The following is a 16,045-nucleotide window of genomic DNA, read 5'->3' on the forward strand; positions in this document are numbered from 1 at the left end:
TGCACGTCAGGAAGGATGAATATGCACAGCACTACGTCTCTTCGCAGCAAAGTGATTCGGTTTTAGGTCTTTTTTTCTGTTATGCTTTTTGGATCTAATCTTGCTATGGGTGGTAGATATAACAGCGAGGCCCAACCCAAGTAAGAACTTATCAGGTGATCTTACTGAGATCAATTCTGTTCATCAGTTGGTCTGCTGTGTACCACCTCATGCATATAGATCTTAGCAGCAAAGAGAACAACGTTTAGATGGTGTGTCACTGACCACAGGATATTGGCATTGCACCAAACAGGAGGTTTCTCATCATATTCAACTCTCCCTTATGTCTTTGACTTAACTCTTCTCGCTGCTGCGGTGTGCACCTATGTGCCAGCCTCTGCAATATTCAGTGACACAGGGATAGCTTCTACAGAGTTGTTCCCTCTCCAAAGCTGTGGTCAAGCTTTGGCTTGGCTCTTGCTCCTCAAGTGTCCAGGAACAATACTCCACATCCACCAGTGCCCCTGCACCAGGAGCCATGAACTTTCTGGTACAATCCAGAGGCATAGACAGGGTAAGGCTTGAGCGGTTAAGGAGCACACAAAATCTGTAAATGCCCACTCAGCAGCGCTGAATGGGCATTTCCAGATGTTAATGTCACTGTGGTGGGCCTAACGGCATTAGTTTCAGGCCCCACTCGTTAGACAATCCTGGCCACGCCTCTGGTACAAGCTCACATGAGATCCTGGGGAAGCTCACCGCCTCTGGATGCCCACCCACCAGCCCTGCCATGCAGGTCAACAGAGCAGTTGCTCCGAGGTTGCAAAGTCCCCAATGCTTCCAGGCTGACATGGCCAACAGGGGAAGCATCAATATAACTGATTGATTAACATTCTGCGGCATGGCTGATCGCAGGAGCCACACTGCATGATGTTGTGGTCACTGAGTGGAGGTCTGGATGGGGGAGAGAGAAGCAGGGACAATTTGGGGACTGAGGTCCCAGCATACTGACAAAACACAGAATCTAAGCACGGCTCCCTACGAGACATGTTTGCTTTCTCTTATTTCCAACCCTTGCTCCCCCTTTTGCCAGCGGCACATAGGAGACTTTTGAGGGGGTCAAGGCAGTATAGGGGTTGGCAATAGCAACCAATTTTCACCTCTATTGGGCCTTCAACTACTCGCTTCTGGATGAAGGGAAAGGAATGGAGAGAGGATCTTACATTCCCATTGCAAACAGCAGAGGAAGGGAAAGACAAGGACATCGAAATGCAGCCAAAGGGAGGACCCCAGACTGCATGTTGTGACAGGCCCCCAGTAACATACCTTTCCCTCCTGCTTATTCGTGTCACTCGCTGCCATGTCAGAAGCATAACAGCTAGAACATGGTGCAGTGGTATCCTCACTCCATTGTCTGCACAACTGTGTGAGGCCCCTGAACCCAAGTGGGATGGCTACATGTGACATGTGAGACTTTATATGGTATAAGAGGGAAGTATGTGAGCTTTTCAGGCAGCACTTGGAATATTAGGGAGGCACATGTGCCTTTGAGCCTGTACCTTATATATGACTGTAGCTAAGAGGCGTTCATGGAGCATAAAACTAGTGAGCTCCCTAGAGATCCCAGCATTTGCGATGGCTTAAAAATGTATGCCGCCGCAAATGCTGGGGCATTATATGACGGAGAGGAAGGGAGGCGGTGGAAACGCAAGTTGTGTTCCACCACTCCTCTCCCGAGTACAAATTTATTTATTTATTTATTCCTATTTTTAAAGCGCACATCAGCCCGAGGGCATCGTGGCGCTGTTACAGACATTATTGCTGGTTACAAAGGAATGCAGAGTGGATACGTTAAACAGTTACAATTCAGATTCATTTTAAGGTTACATTTGTTGGAGTTTTACAGAACATTAGAGTTACGTAGTGCCTGGACAGTGGTAAGTAAAGTGGGAATATTCGAAAGGCCAAGTGAAGAGGTCTGAAGGTTAAATGAATAGTATGGTTTTGAGAGATTTGCGAAAGGTGAGCAGAGAGGATTCTGCTCTAAGAGTATTCGGTAGAGCAGTCCAAAGTTTAGGTGCTATGTAGGGGAATCCAATGCCGCCAGCATTGGCTCTCTTTATGTAAGGTACACGGAGTTGGTTGGCAAGGTGGCGTCTAGTGGGGCGGGCAGAGGTGTTTTTGGATATGGTTTCTGATAAGTTGGATGGGGCAGCAAGGTTGATGCATCTGTGCGTGAGGGTGAGTATTTTGAAGTCGATCCTTTCCTTAACAGGGAGCCAGTCAGTGGACATCGCGTCTGATCTGTGAAATGTGGTCTCTTTTTGGGAGTGATTGAAAATGGGCCCTGACATGAATGGAAGGGGTACAAGTCCATTTACGTTATGCCCCTTTTGAATATGAGCTCCTATGTGTGTTTCCTCACTTATTTTCTTTCCACTGAAATCCTGTTAAAAACAAGCCTTGGCAGAGACAACAGTTTTGGCTTTCACACAGGTATTAACATTTTCCAGGCACTCACCTCAAAAGCCCAGGTATACATGCCATTTTCCAGATGTTGCCATCTTATGGCCAGATAGTATCATTATGGCAGAGTTTGGCAAAAGCTTATTCCATGCCTACACAAAAGCCAAACTGTTGGCTTGTCCAATGCTTGTTCTTAATTTCATGAAATAAATGGAACAAGTTGTTCATTGGAAAATTGGCAGAAAACTAAACATTACTAGTAAAAAACACCATAGTTTATGTTTGTAAAAACATTCTCTCTCCTTTAGGTGCATAAGGAGTGAAGTGCACCAACCGTATTGTACTCATTATGTTCTCTTCTTATTATATATTGTAATGTTGTAAAGGTGCAAGTCGTATGCAATGAAGCATTTACTTACATTTCATTTATTTTGTTTTGCTTATTCCATTTGAAGGGAACCCTTCATTAAATCACTCTGAACATAATAACAGGTATGGACACATCACATAAATCATGTCGGTAACCCTCCTTTGCACTTATTAGTGCTTAAGTTAGCCATCGTAATGCACAGCGGTGACGTGCAGGTATCCTTTGATATCACATTTATTGGACTGCTTTGGTTAGCTTTTGTAGAAAATGGAAGATATCTAGTAAGAGTATAAAGGTAACCTGTCTTTTGTGCTCAGAGAATCCCATTAGCCTAGTTTCTATGGTAGTCTATCTGTTCCACCTTGAAGATGTTCTAGGACAAGTCTATTGCCCGTGTTAGACTTAAGATTAGCCTGTCCATAGTGCCTAGAAATATCTACGAAGGTAGCTGGCTTTTTCTTCCTCACATAAGATCGGATGACACAGCAACGTCAAAGATAAGCTCCATCTGAGCTTACGGTATGTATAAACACACCACATTGGTGGACATCTGCCGCAGGCACAGCTAGTCATCCATGCACTCGAGTATGCAGCTATAACTATGACAAATTCGGTCTAGCTGGTCACATAACCACTTCACATTGAAAGACCAGACCTGCCTCAACAACTCTGCCATTAGAATACAGCAACAACCTCAGACAGCTTTTGGTCTAGCTGGGTACATATTGAATCTCCAGCACTAGCGCTCTGTTGTGACCTCCCACAGCACCTGCCCATTTGCCTGACCACTTGGGTTGCTTACTGGAGCCTAGCCAGCCCTCCTAAATCTTAATCTTGGCCAAATGAACACATGCATCTTAAGCCTCCTCTGAGAACTTTCCCAAACCGAGACTTTGGTACCCGAGGGCGTTTCTACCACAAAACGCTTTGAGGCTGTACAAATAGGAAAAGGTGCTATGTAAATGACTACCACAATACAATACTTAATAGCATTGATGAATAGGTGAATAATAAGGGCCTGATATATATATATATGTATATATATATATTGGTGGTTTGGTGGATGACCATTTTGTTGTGCTTGTGGAGGGCTCCAGCCAACTGATGGGGCTAAAAGTTGACATTTGTAAGGTGTTTATTTCCTGAACTGTAAGCCAAAATCAATCACAGTTGGAAATACGAAGGGGAACAGGAATTAGCAGATTAATTTCGGTACTTTTAGCAGAATGGTGCAGGTGACAATGATAGGGTCTACTTGTTAGTATAGGAATATGGTGCAGTCATGATGGACCTTGAATCTTTTTGGTTGAGGCTTTTTGAGGGTGGCTGGCTGCTCCTCTAATGTGCTGGATCACAAATAGAAATTTCCCCTCATTGACTGAGGCTGAACGAGATACAACGATACATTTGCTTTTTTCTGTATGTAAATTAGAGGCGGCAGCATAGACATTGAATGTGTGAACATGAAGACGCATGCATCCGTAGGATTACAGCAGTTTGGGTGCTTCAAATATTTTTTTATTTTTTATATTAAAATTGTTTGAGTTGCAATTACTTTTTCGATACATGATAATGAAAACAAGTCAATTATATTCTCAGTAGATTGCATTTAACTGTTGCAGGTTACATTAATAGAACTGCATATTACACATTGCACATCAGCGGTAGTCAAATGTAGCATGAATTTAGAAAATGTGAGCATATGAAAATAGACTCATCCTTAAAACTTAAATTACATAAATATAATATATTCCTCTAGAAGCATGGGAGCTAACTAAAATCATAGTTCTATCAGGATAGAGGTACACTAGCGGCAAACCAATGCAAACAAGAGTACATTGATGGTCGGTCAAGATAAAATCAGTAAAACTCATTCAATTCTGTCCTTGTTAAAAAGAAATAATACAAGGTGAGGTTTCCAATCAGTGAGATTTGCTAGCATCAATGTGCTGGATCACATCTAGAAATGTCCCCTTATTGACTGAGGAGGAACGAGAGGTACATTTGCTTTTTTCTGTATTTAAGTTAGAGGCGGCAGCATATACATTGAACGTGTGAACATGAAGACGCATGCATCTGTAGCATTGCAGCACCCTGTGTGCCTCAAATATTCAAAAGGTGCACTTTCTGACCTGGCAGAAAGAGAAGATCAGATCCGGACCTCATCCAGAAAGTGGGGAACGCCTGCCTCAGCAGAAAATAGAACAGTCATTTTTAATTAAGCAGCAAAGGGATTGCAATGCCTCGCTTCCGGCAAAAACCAATAGCAGCACCTTCATCAGGCATGAACGTTGGACACTCTGTATGTCTTGTACTTTAGACAAACTACCAACCCAAAGGTTCTGTTTGCTGTGTTCCATTGCATCTACTCCACTGGAAATGTAGCCTTATCCCCCAACAAACCCACATGCCCAAGTCTCACTTGACCATGTTTTCAAAAAGAGCACCCGTTTTTTCCTGCCTTGGAAATTATTATACGAGAGGTGCCAAATGTCCTCATTGTTTCACAGCTTCTCACATCACAATTATTTTGACCACTACTGTTTTTTCTCCCCTTAATGCAAATTTTCTATATCACACTCTTCAATTCCCAAAACTCTCCTCTGTTAGTTGCTAATTATCTCTCATTAATTTTTGACCTCATGGTCAGTCTCACAGACTCTAATTAGAACTTACGCCCTCTCCCACTACTTACTACCCTCATTCAATCATGTCCACTTCATGCTGTCTTTCTATATACACAAATGTTCCATTAAGCTTAATCATCTGAACCACTCAGCAACACTTGACAAGGACCGATATGTTGTGGGCCTCTGCAGAAAATAGCATGCTTTGCAGTAGTGTGTGGGCCAGCTTGTGCTACCCACTACTTTGTATCGAGACCGCCAGCTAAAATAGCTCTGGTATCTATAGTCATCCTTGTCCAGTGCCAGAAGGAACTCAGCTAGCTCTTCAGTGCTGTGGAAGTCATGCACATGGATGAAAGCTGCGGCTGGAAGAAAACGCTCATAATTCGCTCGAGTGGGGCCGAGCACGATGGGCACACTTCCTGAGAGCAAGGCATTGTTCCAGAGCTTTTCAGTGACATAATCCTGGTTCTGAAAGTGCTCGAAGGCCAGATAGAACTTATACTTGGAGAGAAAGATTAGCTCATCCTCATTCAATCGTTGCTGCCTAGTCCTGATTACGTCCACAGGGAGGTGATTCTCCAGCTCCTTGTAATAACGCACACTAGGGATGCTTGGGTCCCAGTTATTTGCAACCCATGCCACCAGTTTTGACTTAGCCGGAATGCTGAATTTCTGCGGTTCCTCAGTCAACAAAGTCCATCCGTACGGGGTGAAGATGTCTGAGTCACATCTGTATGTCATACTGAGGTTAATCAGGTTATCCATCATGTCTAGATTGATAATTTTGCTTGGAGGCTCCAAGTTGAACCAGATCCAGCGTTGGTGGCCTGGTCTTGGCTGCTGAGGCAGCTTACTTCTATTATACATGATGTCCGAGTGGTGCAAGATGACAGCATCTGCTTTGTTGTACAAACTCCGGTTAGATGTAAATAAACATCCTGTGATGCCAAAAAGCTCTTCACATTGATTGAGGTTGAATTGTTCATTGAAAGGCAGTGTCCAGAGCAAGACAACCACCTCCTTCTGCTGATTCAGGAAAGGCTGTTCCTTTGGTATGGGACATATTATTTCTGGTGTAGAACTCCTCACCCATTGTATATAGAGAATCATGGAAAAACTGAAAAGAATATTGAAAAAGAGCAACGTGCACTTTTTGCAGAGCACCCTTCTTGCAGATGTGACCATGTCAAGATCTGGGGAAGAGAAAGAACGGAGAAAAGACTGAGAAAAAATAGCTTCAAAAGGTACTTCACAAAGACATTTCAAAACGTTATAGAAGGACTCGCAGAACTCTGTTACACAGACCAATTTTACCTGTATTTAGAAATCATCCTGCAATCTAAAGGTTTCTATATCTTCAATATTTGTTCATTAGAAGGTAGTATAATTCTCAATCTTAAGGCTTGCCTGTTACTAGTTAGCAGCTGCAAGTTCTGTAACTCACCTGCTGAATCATGTTGCATTGTTAAAAGCGCTCTATAGTCACATATTTCTCTGCTCTGTGACTTAATTTATAGTACAGTTACCATAGTGGCTCATTCACTCCTGGTCCTTTGTCCCCTTCAGGCAGACTGATTAAAAGTCACTACCGACAGGATAGGGAAGGCCAGTGGGACACATTTCACAGCATAAAATTGAAACCAACTGCAAAGCCTGGGTTCATGCGTGGCAATTCCAATGGTCGTGCCTGGTACCGGATATGCCTGCCAGTTTCCACATGCCCCTGTTCTCTATCTCTCCATCCCCACAGGAAGCATTGACATATACGAACAAACGGTTGGGTGGTGCCTCTGAAGGAAAAAAAAACCTTAGAACTAGAAGTACCTGAGACACTATTGCAAGTTACCTCTTACAACGACTAAAACCCCCCTTCCTAAGGTTAGGTGGAAGATGGAAGAGCAGTGATAAGCTTATGGCATAGGCGACATCCAGATTAGATACCTGGCACAGCTAGACATACCACCCTGTTTTGGAGATTACCTCATGTGTCATCTGATGCTAGGAAGCAACTGACATGACTCTGGGTTTTATCACATGAACATGGAGAGCCCCTGAGGAGACCATCCCCTTATTTTGTAGCACCCGATTATGCAATAGAGGATCCAACAAAGTATGTGATACTAGGGACTTTCTTGGCATGCAAAGGGCAGACTAAATAGGATTAAGGAACAGCTACAAAGAAGGTTATGAGTCGAAAGCATACAATTCTGGCACCCCTCTGCCACCATTTGATGATTACAACACCCAGACAAAACCTTAGCCCTCTACATAACACATCACACTCACATGAGACAGGTGACATCACACATACTTTTGCAGACACCAATATAACACTAAAACCACTAGGCATAAGCATGAAGATCAAAGGTTTAAATCAGAACACTCTCCCAAGAGATGACAACACCTCCCAGAGCCTGCCTCCACCCAACCACCAAAGACATACTCATCCATAAAGCAGAAGACCAGTTGGAATTCTTCAAAGATAGCTGCCAGCAGAAAATTCCACCCTGCTGCACACATTTGGGACACATAGTAGATGGTCCCCCCTTCCTTGTGGAGCCCAGGTTTCAGTGTTTCTAGGCACCACCTGTGGAGTCATTACAGGAGACATGGTAAGGCACTGCTGAGTTCCTGCATTATTCATGGCTCTTTACCCCCTCACCCCCTGCAATCCATTTGTAGTGATACTTCCCCCTTTTCAGAGGGCGTTATGGTTTCCACTTAAGTGGCTCCATCTGCCCTGTTAGTGTGGACAGGATCACAACTGGAAATTAAACATCTCACAAATAACTGGATTAAAAAAATATAGTTTCAGTTCACCTACAAGAAAAACTCTTACTCTCGACTACTTCAAATATCAATTTTATTATCCTTTAGGCATGTCCTTTTTTTAAAGACATCGTTTGTCAAATAGGCACAATACCCCCTTTATTATCATAGCCTTCTTTTTTTCACAGTTCTCACTGTTTTAAGGACTCTGATAAGGAACATTGATGTCCAGCCTGAAGGATACTTTTGACGTCGGTGAGAGATAGACCCTCAGATCAGACCCTGGCGAGTTCTATTAGAGGTTATGGTGAGCTAGCAAATAATGCAAACGGAAGTTGTCAGGCACTGTTGCATTCAGATCGCTGTGGATTATCTACAGTACCAAGACTCAGCGTGAAGATGACCCTGGGCTATGATAATTGCTGAATAAGACATACATCCCTCCATGTATACATCAACACGGAAGTGGGCAAAATGAATAGGATAGAGACATCATGAGATGAATCATACAGTATGGTCCTCTGTTTTATGATGCAAATATGATGTCTAGTCCCAGTTTCGAGGTCTGGAATTAGATTTACTTTTCCAGCAGACATTTGAGAGCCAGGGTGCTATATTTCCTTATATTATTGGCACTAGGTGATACATGTTCAAAGACCTGCCCAGAGACTGTCAGCCAGAATGCAAGAATTAGCATTTTAGAGAGAACTCAAGGGGACAGGATGATGGCCACATGGCCGTCATGTTTGGATTGTGCTGGATAGAACTGTTCCCAACAATAGGGCTTGGATTTGCAGCAGAAGTGTGTCACAGGGTGGTGGCCTGATGCCCCCCATCCACGGAGGATGGGACCGATGTCATCATCGTTGGCGAATTTAACTGGCAATGAATAGACATGTGATAACTGGAAACTGATGAAATACTGCAACCAAATGTGAAAGCGTTCATTGTTCTTGGGGAGGCAGGAATGCTGTGACCGGAAGTTACGTAAAATATCAAGAGGTCGAGCCTTCAAGGGGTTTTTAAGGGAAGCTGAGTTGGAGGGTGCAAGTTGGGCTGGCCTGGGGCTGAGTGAGATGGTATGCTAGCCGAAGAATTGCACATGTTTGGAGTAAAGTTTGTTCTTCCATCCTTTCAATGAGATGATTGGCTGATGACTCCTTTGTTAGTTAACAATATTGACCACAGATTCTTAACTTCAGTGGCTGCTGTAATGCAAAATAATAATATGGGTGTTTACCTGTTGGCTCCCTCATGTTGCACTTAATTGGGAATATTCCATGTTCTGGACTGTCGTACATTACGGTCCTCTGTTGTATGATGCTAAGATGACGGTTATTGTCATGTTTAGAGCACTGGAATTAGATTTTCTTTTTTCAGCGGAAATGTTAGAGCGGAGGTGCTGTTTGCTTATACCATTGGCAATTGACAATACTTGTTCAAAGTCATGCACAGAGACTGTTAGACAGAATGCAAGGATCCGCATTTTTTAGAGTGCTTGAAGGGATTTGGTGAAGGCCACTCGGTAACCATCCTTGGATTGTGCTGCATAGAACTGGTCCCAACAATAGGGCCTTGATTGGTGGTGGAAGTGCGTGGGGGGCGACCAAAGAGTATGGGACAGGATGGGACAAGATGTCATCGTTGGTGGGGAATTGACCAAGAACTGAATAGTCATGTGATAGCTGAAAAGTTATGAAAAACTGCAAACAAATGTGAAAGCGTTCATTGTTCTTGGGGAGGTGGGGAAGGCGTGCATAATTTGTCTAAAATAGGGAGAGAATGAGCCTTCAAGGGGTTTTTAAGGGAAATTGACTTGGAAGGTGTGGGTTGGTTTAACCGCAGTAGCAGGGTGGGATGTTATGCCATTCAAAGACTTGCACGTGTTTGGAATAAAGTTTGTTTGTCCATCCTTTTAATGAGATGATTGGCTGATGACTCTTTTGTTCGTTAACTAATGGTGCTGGCGATTAAGAGCCATACTGCAAAGATGAAAGCCACTGGGCCCAGGGCTGCCTCCTCCTGAAGGCTCTCGAGGTTGCGACAAAAGAAGGTAGGAGATCCTGTTCAAAGTCCATTGAGGGTTTTGGAAGGAGGACGCCAGTGCTGGTGAGCGTGCAACGCGGGCCAACAGGTGACCGAAAGTCCTTTTGAGGGACCAGGGGATGGACACACAAGCAGGATTTTTTCTGTGGGTATGCTGAGATGGGATGAAGGTTTTGGGTGGGATATTTTGTATTGCTACTGGGATTTGCTGGTTTTATAACAGTGGTGTTTTTCATTGTTTCCTACTTTTAGCCTGACATGAATCTGGCAAAGTACTTACATTGAACAGTTACATTGGCTAGTTAACTAAGGCAAAAGGATTGCTTAGGCAGCCCACGCCTCCATTTGATGTCTGGTTCAGTAGAACTGGCAATAAAAGGCGAATGAGGGAGATTGTGACCAATGAAATAAGGAAAGATGAATGATTGCAGTTTGAAAGCCCTTATCCCTGTGGAGTGTCCTTGGCTGTTTCTGGTACCCTTTCGCTCTCAGGACCTGCAAGGAATGGAGCAAGGTGTGGCTGGAAAAGGGGCACCTGGGGACTGGGGCACATGGAGAACTAAAGAGCAATAGGCCAAAAACATTCAAAGCAGGCAGAGGAACCCCCAAAGTGGTCGCCCGCCCATTATATGTTCGCCCAATTTAATAGCACTACATATGATTTTTTAGACTCTTAGCATTTTTTGACACGTCATAACAAATATATGCAATTCCCACTTATGTATAAGTTAGGGGCCCTTAGACGGGTGCTGGAGAAACAGAAAGGGATCATATCTCCAAAACAATGTGGAGCCTTCTCAATGTGGTTGGAGGAAGCGACAGCCCGAAGGAAGGATGGTAAGGTTCGTAGGCTCCGGGCAATTAATGACCTGTTTTGAGGGCAGATGAAACATTTGAGATCAAGAAGGACAGAGAAAAGTATATGCATTGATGCTCCCAGATAGTTCAGGAAGGAGGTAGCAAGAAAGTAAAATGGGAAGGGAAAGAGGACCAGGATAGCGAATCAGCAGAGGACATTCTGGAATTCTTTACTAGTTTTTCGAACGGCTGTTAGGACAGGACAAAGGCAACCAACCAAAGACAATGTACTAATACCAGGCCTGTTGCCGGCTGCAACTATGGCCCCCGACACCCCAGGACTAAGGGGCTAGGGTGCCATCAGTGGGGAGATGTTGATGGATGCGCCTCCTTCATATACCCCAACCGTGATAAGGGGAGGCCTAGAGTCAAACTGGGCCATAAAATTGTCTCATGGCCCATCATTGCAAATGGCTATTCATTTCTTGTGTGACACTGAATAGTAACCAAGGTTTTTTTAATAAAGTATGATGCAAATTCTGCATTTTAAAGAACATTTACACAAGAACAGTGGTCAAAACTACTAGCCACAGAGTGAATTAACCCACCAAACTGCCCAAATTGAACAAAAAAGTGACTAACTTTGATCAAAAAAACGGGCCCACACAAGCATTTGGTGTTTTGTTTTCAGTGCGCGGCCTATTGCCCTATAGGTCAGTGCGAGGATAGGGAAAGTCCAACGTATGGCTGAGATTTCCAAGTACTGAAAGCACCCTTTAGACAGGTAGAGGCTGGGCATGAGACAGAGGCAAATAATTATTCTAACAGTGCATGTCACATGGACACCTGGGGACTGAAGAATGTTAGCAAAATAATTCTTGAATGTTAGGGAGGAACCACAACGATTTGTTGAGGAATTGAAGACCGTTCTACAGTACTACAACCAATGTCCCCGCTAATTATTTTTCTTTAAGTGCAAAAATGTTTGGCTTTCGTGCACACATTATTTTCCATGTGCGCAACTGACTAACCAGGCAAGCCGCTTTGTGAGCATGCATAGATAGTGAGCTATCATCTCCGAAGAGAGTTTGGAAGGGAATTTCCCCAGCCAACCACTGTAATTCTTTGCACAGAAGTGTATAATGTGCATCTAAAAACACTTTTTACATACATGTATTTAAAGAGAGCTCATCAACCAGTCCAAGACTTCAAGATCTGCCACATGTGGGATGTATTTACCCATGCATCCGAGCCCTACCTCAAAACTGTGCAGTACTGACATGAAAACATCATGATGGCCAGAGCTTCCCAGACAATGCACAGGGAAATGCAGGAAGAATAGGCTGCCACCCATTTTTGCCGATGTTATGGGCACAGAAGGACGCTGCCTAAAACCACCATTGGACTACCCGCACAGTAGTCTGAAACCATTGGGAATGGCAATGCTGATTGCCAAATGCAACCTAGAATTGTGGGGAATTCATTTCTTAAATCCCAAAAATGGGTGCAGTACCAGTACTCACCACTATCCAAAAGCCGGCGTTTTAAACCACTCTGTTTCCCTGAAGGCAAGTCAAAATGCCTATTTTCAAACATTGCAATATGTGCAAAATATTTACTGAACACCAGCAGACATTTGGCAGAATGGAGTTTTGTGTGCCTACAAAATCTGGGAAATGAAGATCATAAGACAAGGTTTATAACAAGACTGGCTGCGCTGTGGAGTGCAGCAGTTTAAGTTGCACTGGATTTAAGACACTAAAATCGAAAATGTTTAGATGAAATGAGTGACCTATGTTTGGTGTCACATGCCTTTGTAATTGTTTAAATGTCATAGTTTTAAACTTAGAATCAGCCTTCTAGCTGCATATGTAAAAATGTTTAGTTTTATTTGAATGCAGGAACTGGGGAACAAAAAGTGACATTTTATCTGAAACCTGGCTTAAGGAACTGAATTCTGCCTGGCAACTACCCCCATCAGAAGGGAAACTTGAGTCACAGCTGTGTTCCCAGGCCATCTGCCCTTTTGCTGCTCACACAAAGGATATGCCATCTATCTGATAATTGAATTACCTGCTCTGCAGGAAAGTGAACAAAGCCCTGTACTGGCTCAGGCAAAGGTTTTATTGGCAGGAGTCGTAAATGGTCATAAAAAGTGGCTTCCTCCTGAGGAAAGGGGAGGAGCACTGCCTGTGAGAGCAAGCTGGCTTGGCAGAAACTGGAAAGACTGGTTTCTATACCATGTGACCTGGGAAACCACACCCCTTTGGAGCCAGAACATAACTCTAAAAAGATGAATAACTCATAGAGCGGACATGTGAAAATTTTATAAATGACACCATAACTCTTGTGATTTTTCTGCCCACATTTTAAGAGGTTTTTCGACCCGGTGGCATGTTCAGGGGGGTGTCAGCGGAAAAGTGGATATAACTCTAAATGTATGCATGTTAAAAATCTGAAACTTCATCAGTTAATGTCCCTACTCCCTGCGCACATGTATGTAAAGTTGGGTCAATGTCAGAAATTGCAAAATCAGTTAAAAAGTGAAATATGTGCCATTTCTGAATGCAAGCTCCCAGGAAGAGCAGAGTTTGAACAGGGGATACCTCCTGTAATGCATGATGGGTGCATATGATTTTAAAACAATATGTACCTCTGCAAATATGTATTTGTTTCAAATCTAGATTTGTGTGTAAGTTGACAGGAGGAGTGGACTTTCTGCAGGCTGTAAAATGACATCCCTCTGACTCACAGTTCATTCACCAATCAAATGAGAAATGGAAGTTTGACCAATTAGAAGCTGAGAGAGAGGTAGGGTCAGTGATGCTAGAACACACCCACATTCTAAACACATAAAAGCAGACAGACAGGACAGATAGGGACCTTCCAAATCCATCTGCAGCGGGACGCTCTGCCGGAAAAATCCATATTTACCTCCATCAAACCTCCAGAGAGCCAAACTAGAGACTTCAATCTATCCAGAACTAGAGACCAGACCAGAGGGAGAAAGCAGTGCTGTACCCAGAGAGAAAGCAGTGCTGTGCCCAGAGAGAGACCCGAGCCCAGTCCAAAACCCTGACCAGATCCATGGCGAGGCCCATTTCACTCAAGAATATAGTGTGAGTACCTAGAAAACTGTGCAGAACCAATCTCTTAGTTAAAATAATATAATTCAATCTATTTAATCTAAGTAGAACTGCCTCCTAACTGTCACCTGTCATTTGTAAAGCTGTCACTTGTCATTTTCTAGTCGCAAGCTGCACTTGTCTTTTTGAACTTTAAAATTTCAAATCTGAAAAACGACCTTCACAAAATCACTCATATCTCCGCAACCGTTTGTGCTAGAGACTTGCAATAACTTTTATTTGAAAGCTTAGAATCTTAGCTTTGAATCGCACCTAGAACCGCATTCCTACCCCTTATAGTTTTACCGCAATCGCGGAACGCGCATCCGCGAATTTTGCCGCGATTTGCAAATTTCTTCACATGTAAAAACTGCTGCTGCTTGCCTTCCATTTGCCAGAAATTCGTTTAACCTGCTAACTATCCCTGCCCCATTGCTAGTGTGAGCCTGGACTAATATTAACTAGATACCACTCACCCTGAACCTCTGAAAGGGAATTAAAAAGCATTTCCAGCATATTTCTCATCCATTGCTAGCACATATCAAAGCATTTGGGCCTGTGTTTTCAAAACTCCTATCTGTGTTTTAAACTTCTGTTGTCTAAGCTTGGGGGGGATTGAACTGATTTACATTGATTGCATTTCTGAGAACTGTGTGTTTTCCTTCCATTTCCTTGCCTTGCATCAAGGGGGGGAGGGGATTGCCAGAGAAAAGTGATTACATTGTTTGGTTGAAATCATATTGAGTATTTTCTATACTGCATTTCATCCATTCAACCTTGCATTTCCGTGAACCCTATAAAGCATTTTCTACCACATTATACTTTTGTTCCTATTTACCAGCGTGCTACCTTACCCATTTCATCTCAACTCCTTAGTAATTATAAAGAAGTGTGCTAGTGCCAGATTCTCTGTTGTTAATATTTATCATATCAGATTAAGTGTGATATTCAATTATTAATTTACTATAAAGGGTGATATATATCTATTGTTTAAATTATCAAATAAACCTTTTAACTTGCAAAACAGAACTACTTCTTGGCTCAGTGGGGTCAGGAGGATTCCAAGAGAGGGGTGTTATATAGGGGTAGTCATCCAGAACGCATGAACTGGACATAAAGATATATCAATAAGGGTTTTCATTCAGTATTATAGACTAGGCGTTGACTTAGCTGTAGTGTTGAATTGAATCCCCTTACAAATTGGGGGCTCGAGCCGGACGTTTGGGTTAGAATACCACTTGTGCAGCTTAATACAGTGTGCTAACTGACGGGATACATACATCCGGTCGGATCACCACGCTGCATTACGCTGTGAAGCATTCCTCAAAAGGGACACTCCAAGAAAAGTTCTGTTCTGCAAAAATAAAATACAAACTTCTGTAAGTCAGGACAGAGACCAATCTCTAGAATGACGACCTTAGTAGACATGAAAATAGCCAGAGAGCACCTCTTGCATAAGCTATTTGTGAGAGGTGAATGGACTGAACAGGGCCAGGATGTGTGGTTGCAGGCCATCACACAACAGGTCACTGAAACAGGGTCAGATATATATAGAGATCAGGGTCCCTTACATGTGGCCCTGAGTGAACTATATATGGCTCCTAAAGCCAAAGAGGAACACAATAAGATTGCCAGGATAGCAGCATACCTGTACCTATATATGGGAGACATGCAGGATAGATGTGCTGAAAGCCAAAATCTGGCAAATAGGCAACAGATGGCATTACAGAAGGTCCAATCTGACCTGGTCTCTTCTGAGCAGAGGCTGCAGAGGAGCCAGGAGTCAGAAGATGATAGTAGGCAGCACATCATTAAAATAAAGAAGGATATGGATGTGCTGCAACAGGAAAAGGTAGAACAGG

At 43.2% G+C, this 16,045-nt stretch overlaps 1 protein-coding gene across 1 annotated transcript in view; it reads right to left on the reverse strand.

Moving 5' to 3' along the window:
• Positions 1–4,302: 4,302 nt before the first annotated feature.
• LOC138503800 (3-galactosyl-N-acetylglucosaminide 4-alpha-L-fucosyltransferase FUT3-like) overlaps positions 4,303–16,045 on the reverse strand; it is a 191,522-nt gene continuing 179,779 nt past the window's right edge. The window contains exon 2 of the mRNA XM_069623802.1: positions 4,303–6,638. Within this exon, the coding sequence (XP_069479903.1) occupies positions 5,578–6,630 (1,053 nt within the window). The 5' untranslated portion in view covers positions 6,631–6,638 and the 3' untranslated portion in view covers positions 4,303–5,577. The remainder of the gene's footprint in view (positions 6,639–16,045) is intronic.

This window comes from Ambystoma mexicanum, chromosome 11 (genome assembly GCF_040938575.1).
Source record: "Ambystoma mexicanum isolate Mex_15411 chromosome 11, UKY_AmexF1_1, whole genome shotgun sequence".
Taxonomy (NCBI): domain Eukaryota; kingdom Metazoa; phylum Chordata; class Amphibia; order Caudata; family Ambystomatidae; genus Ambystoma; species Ambystoma mexicanum.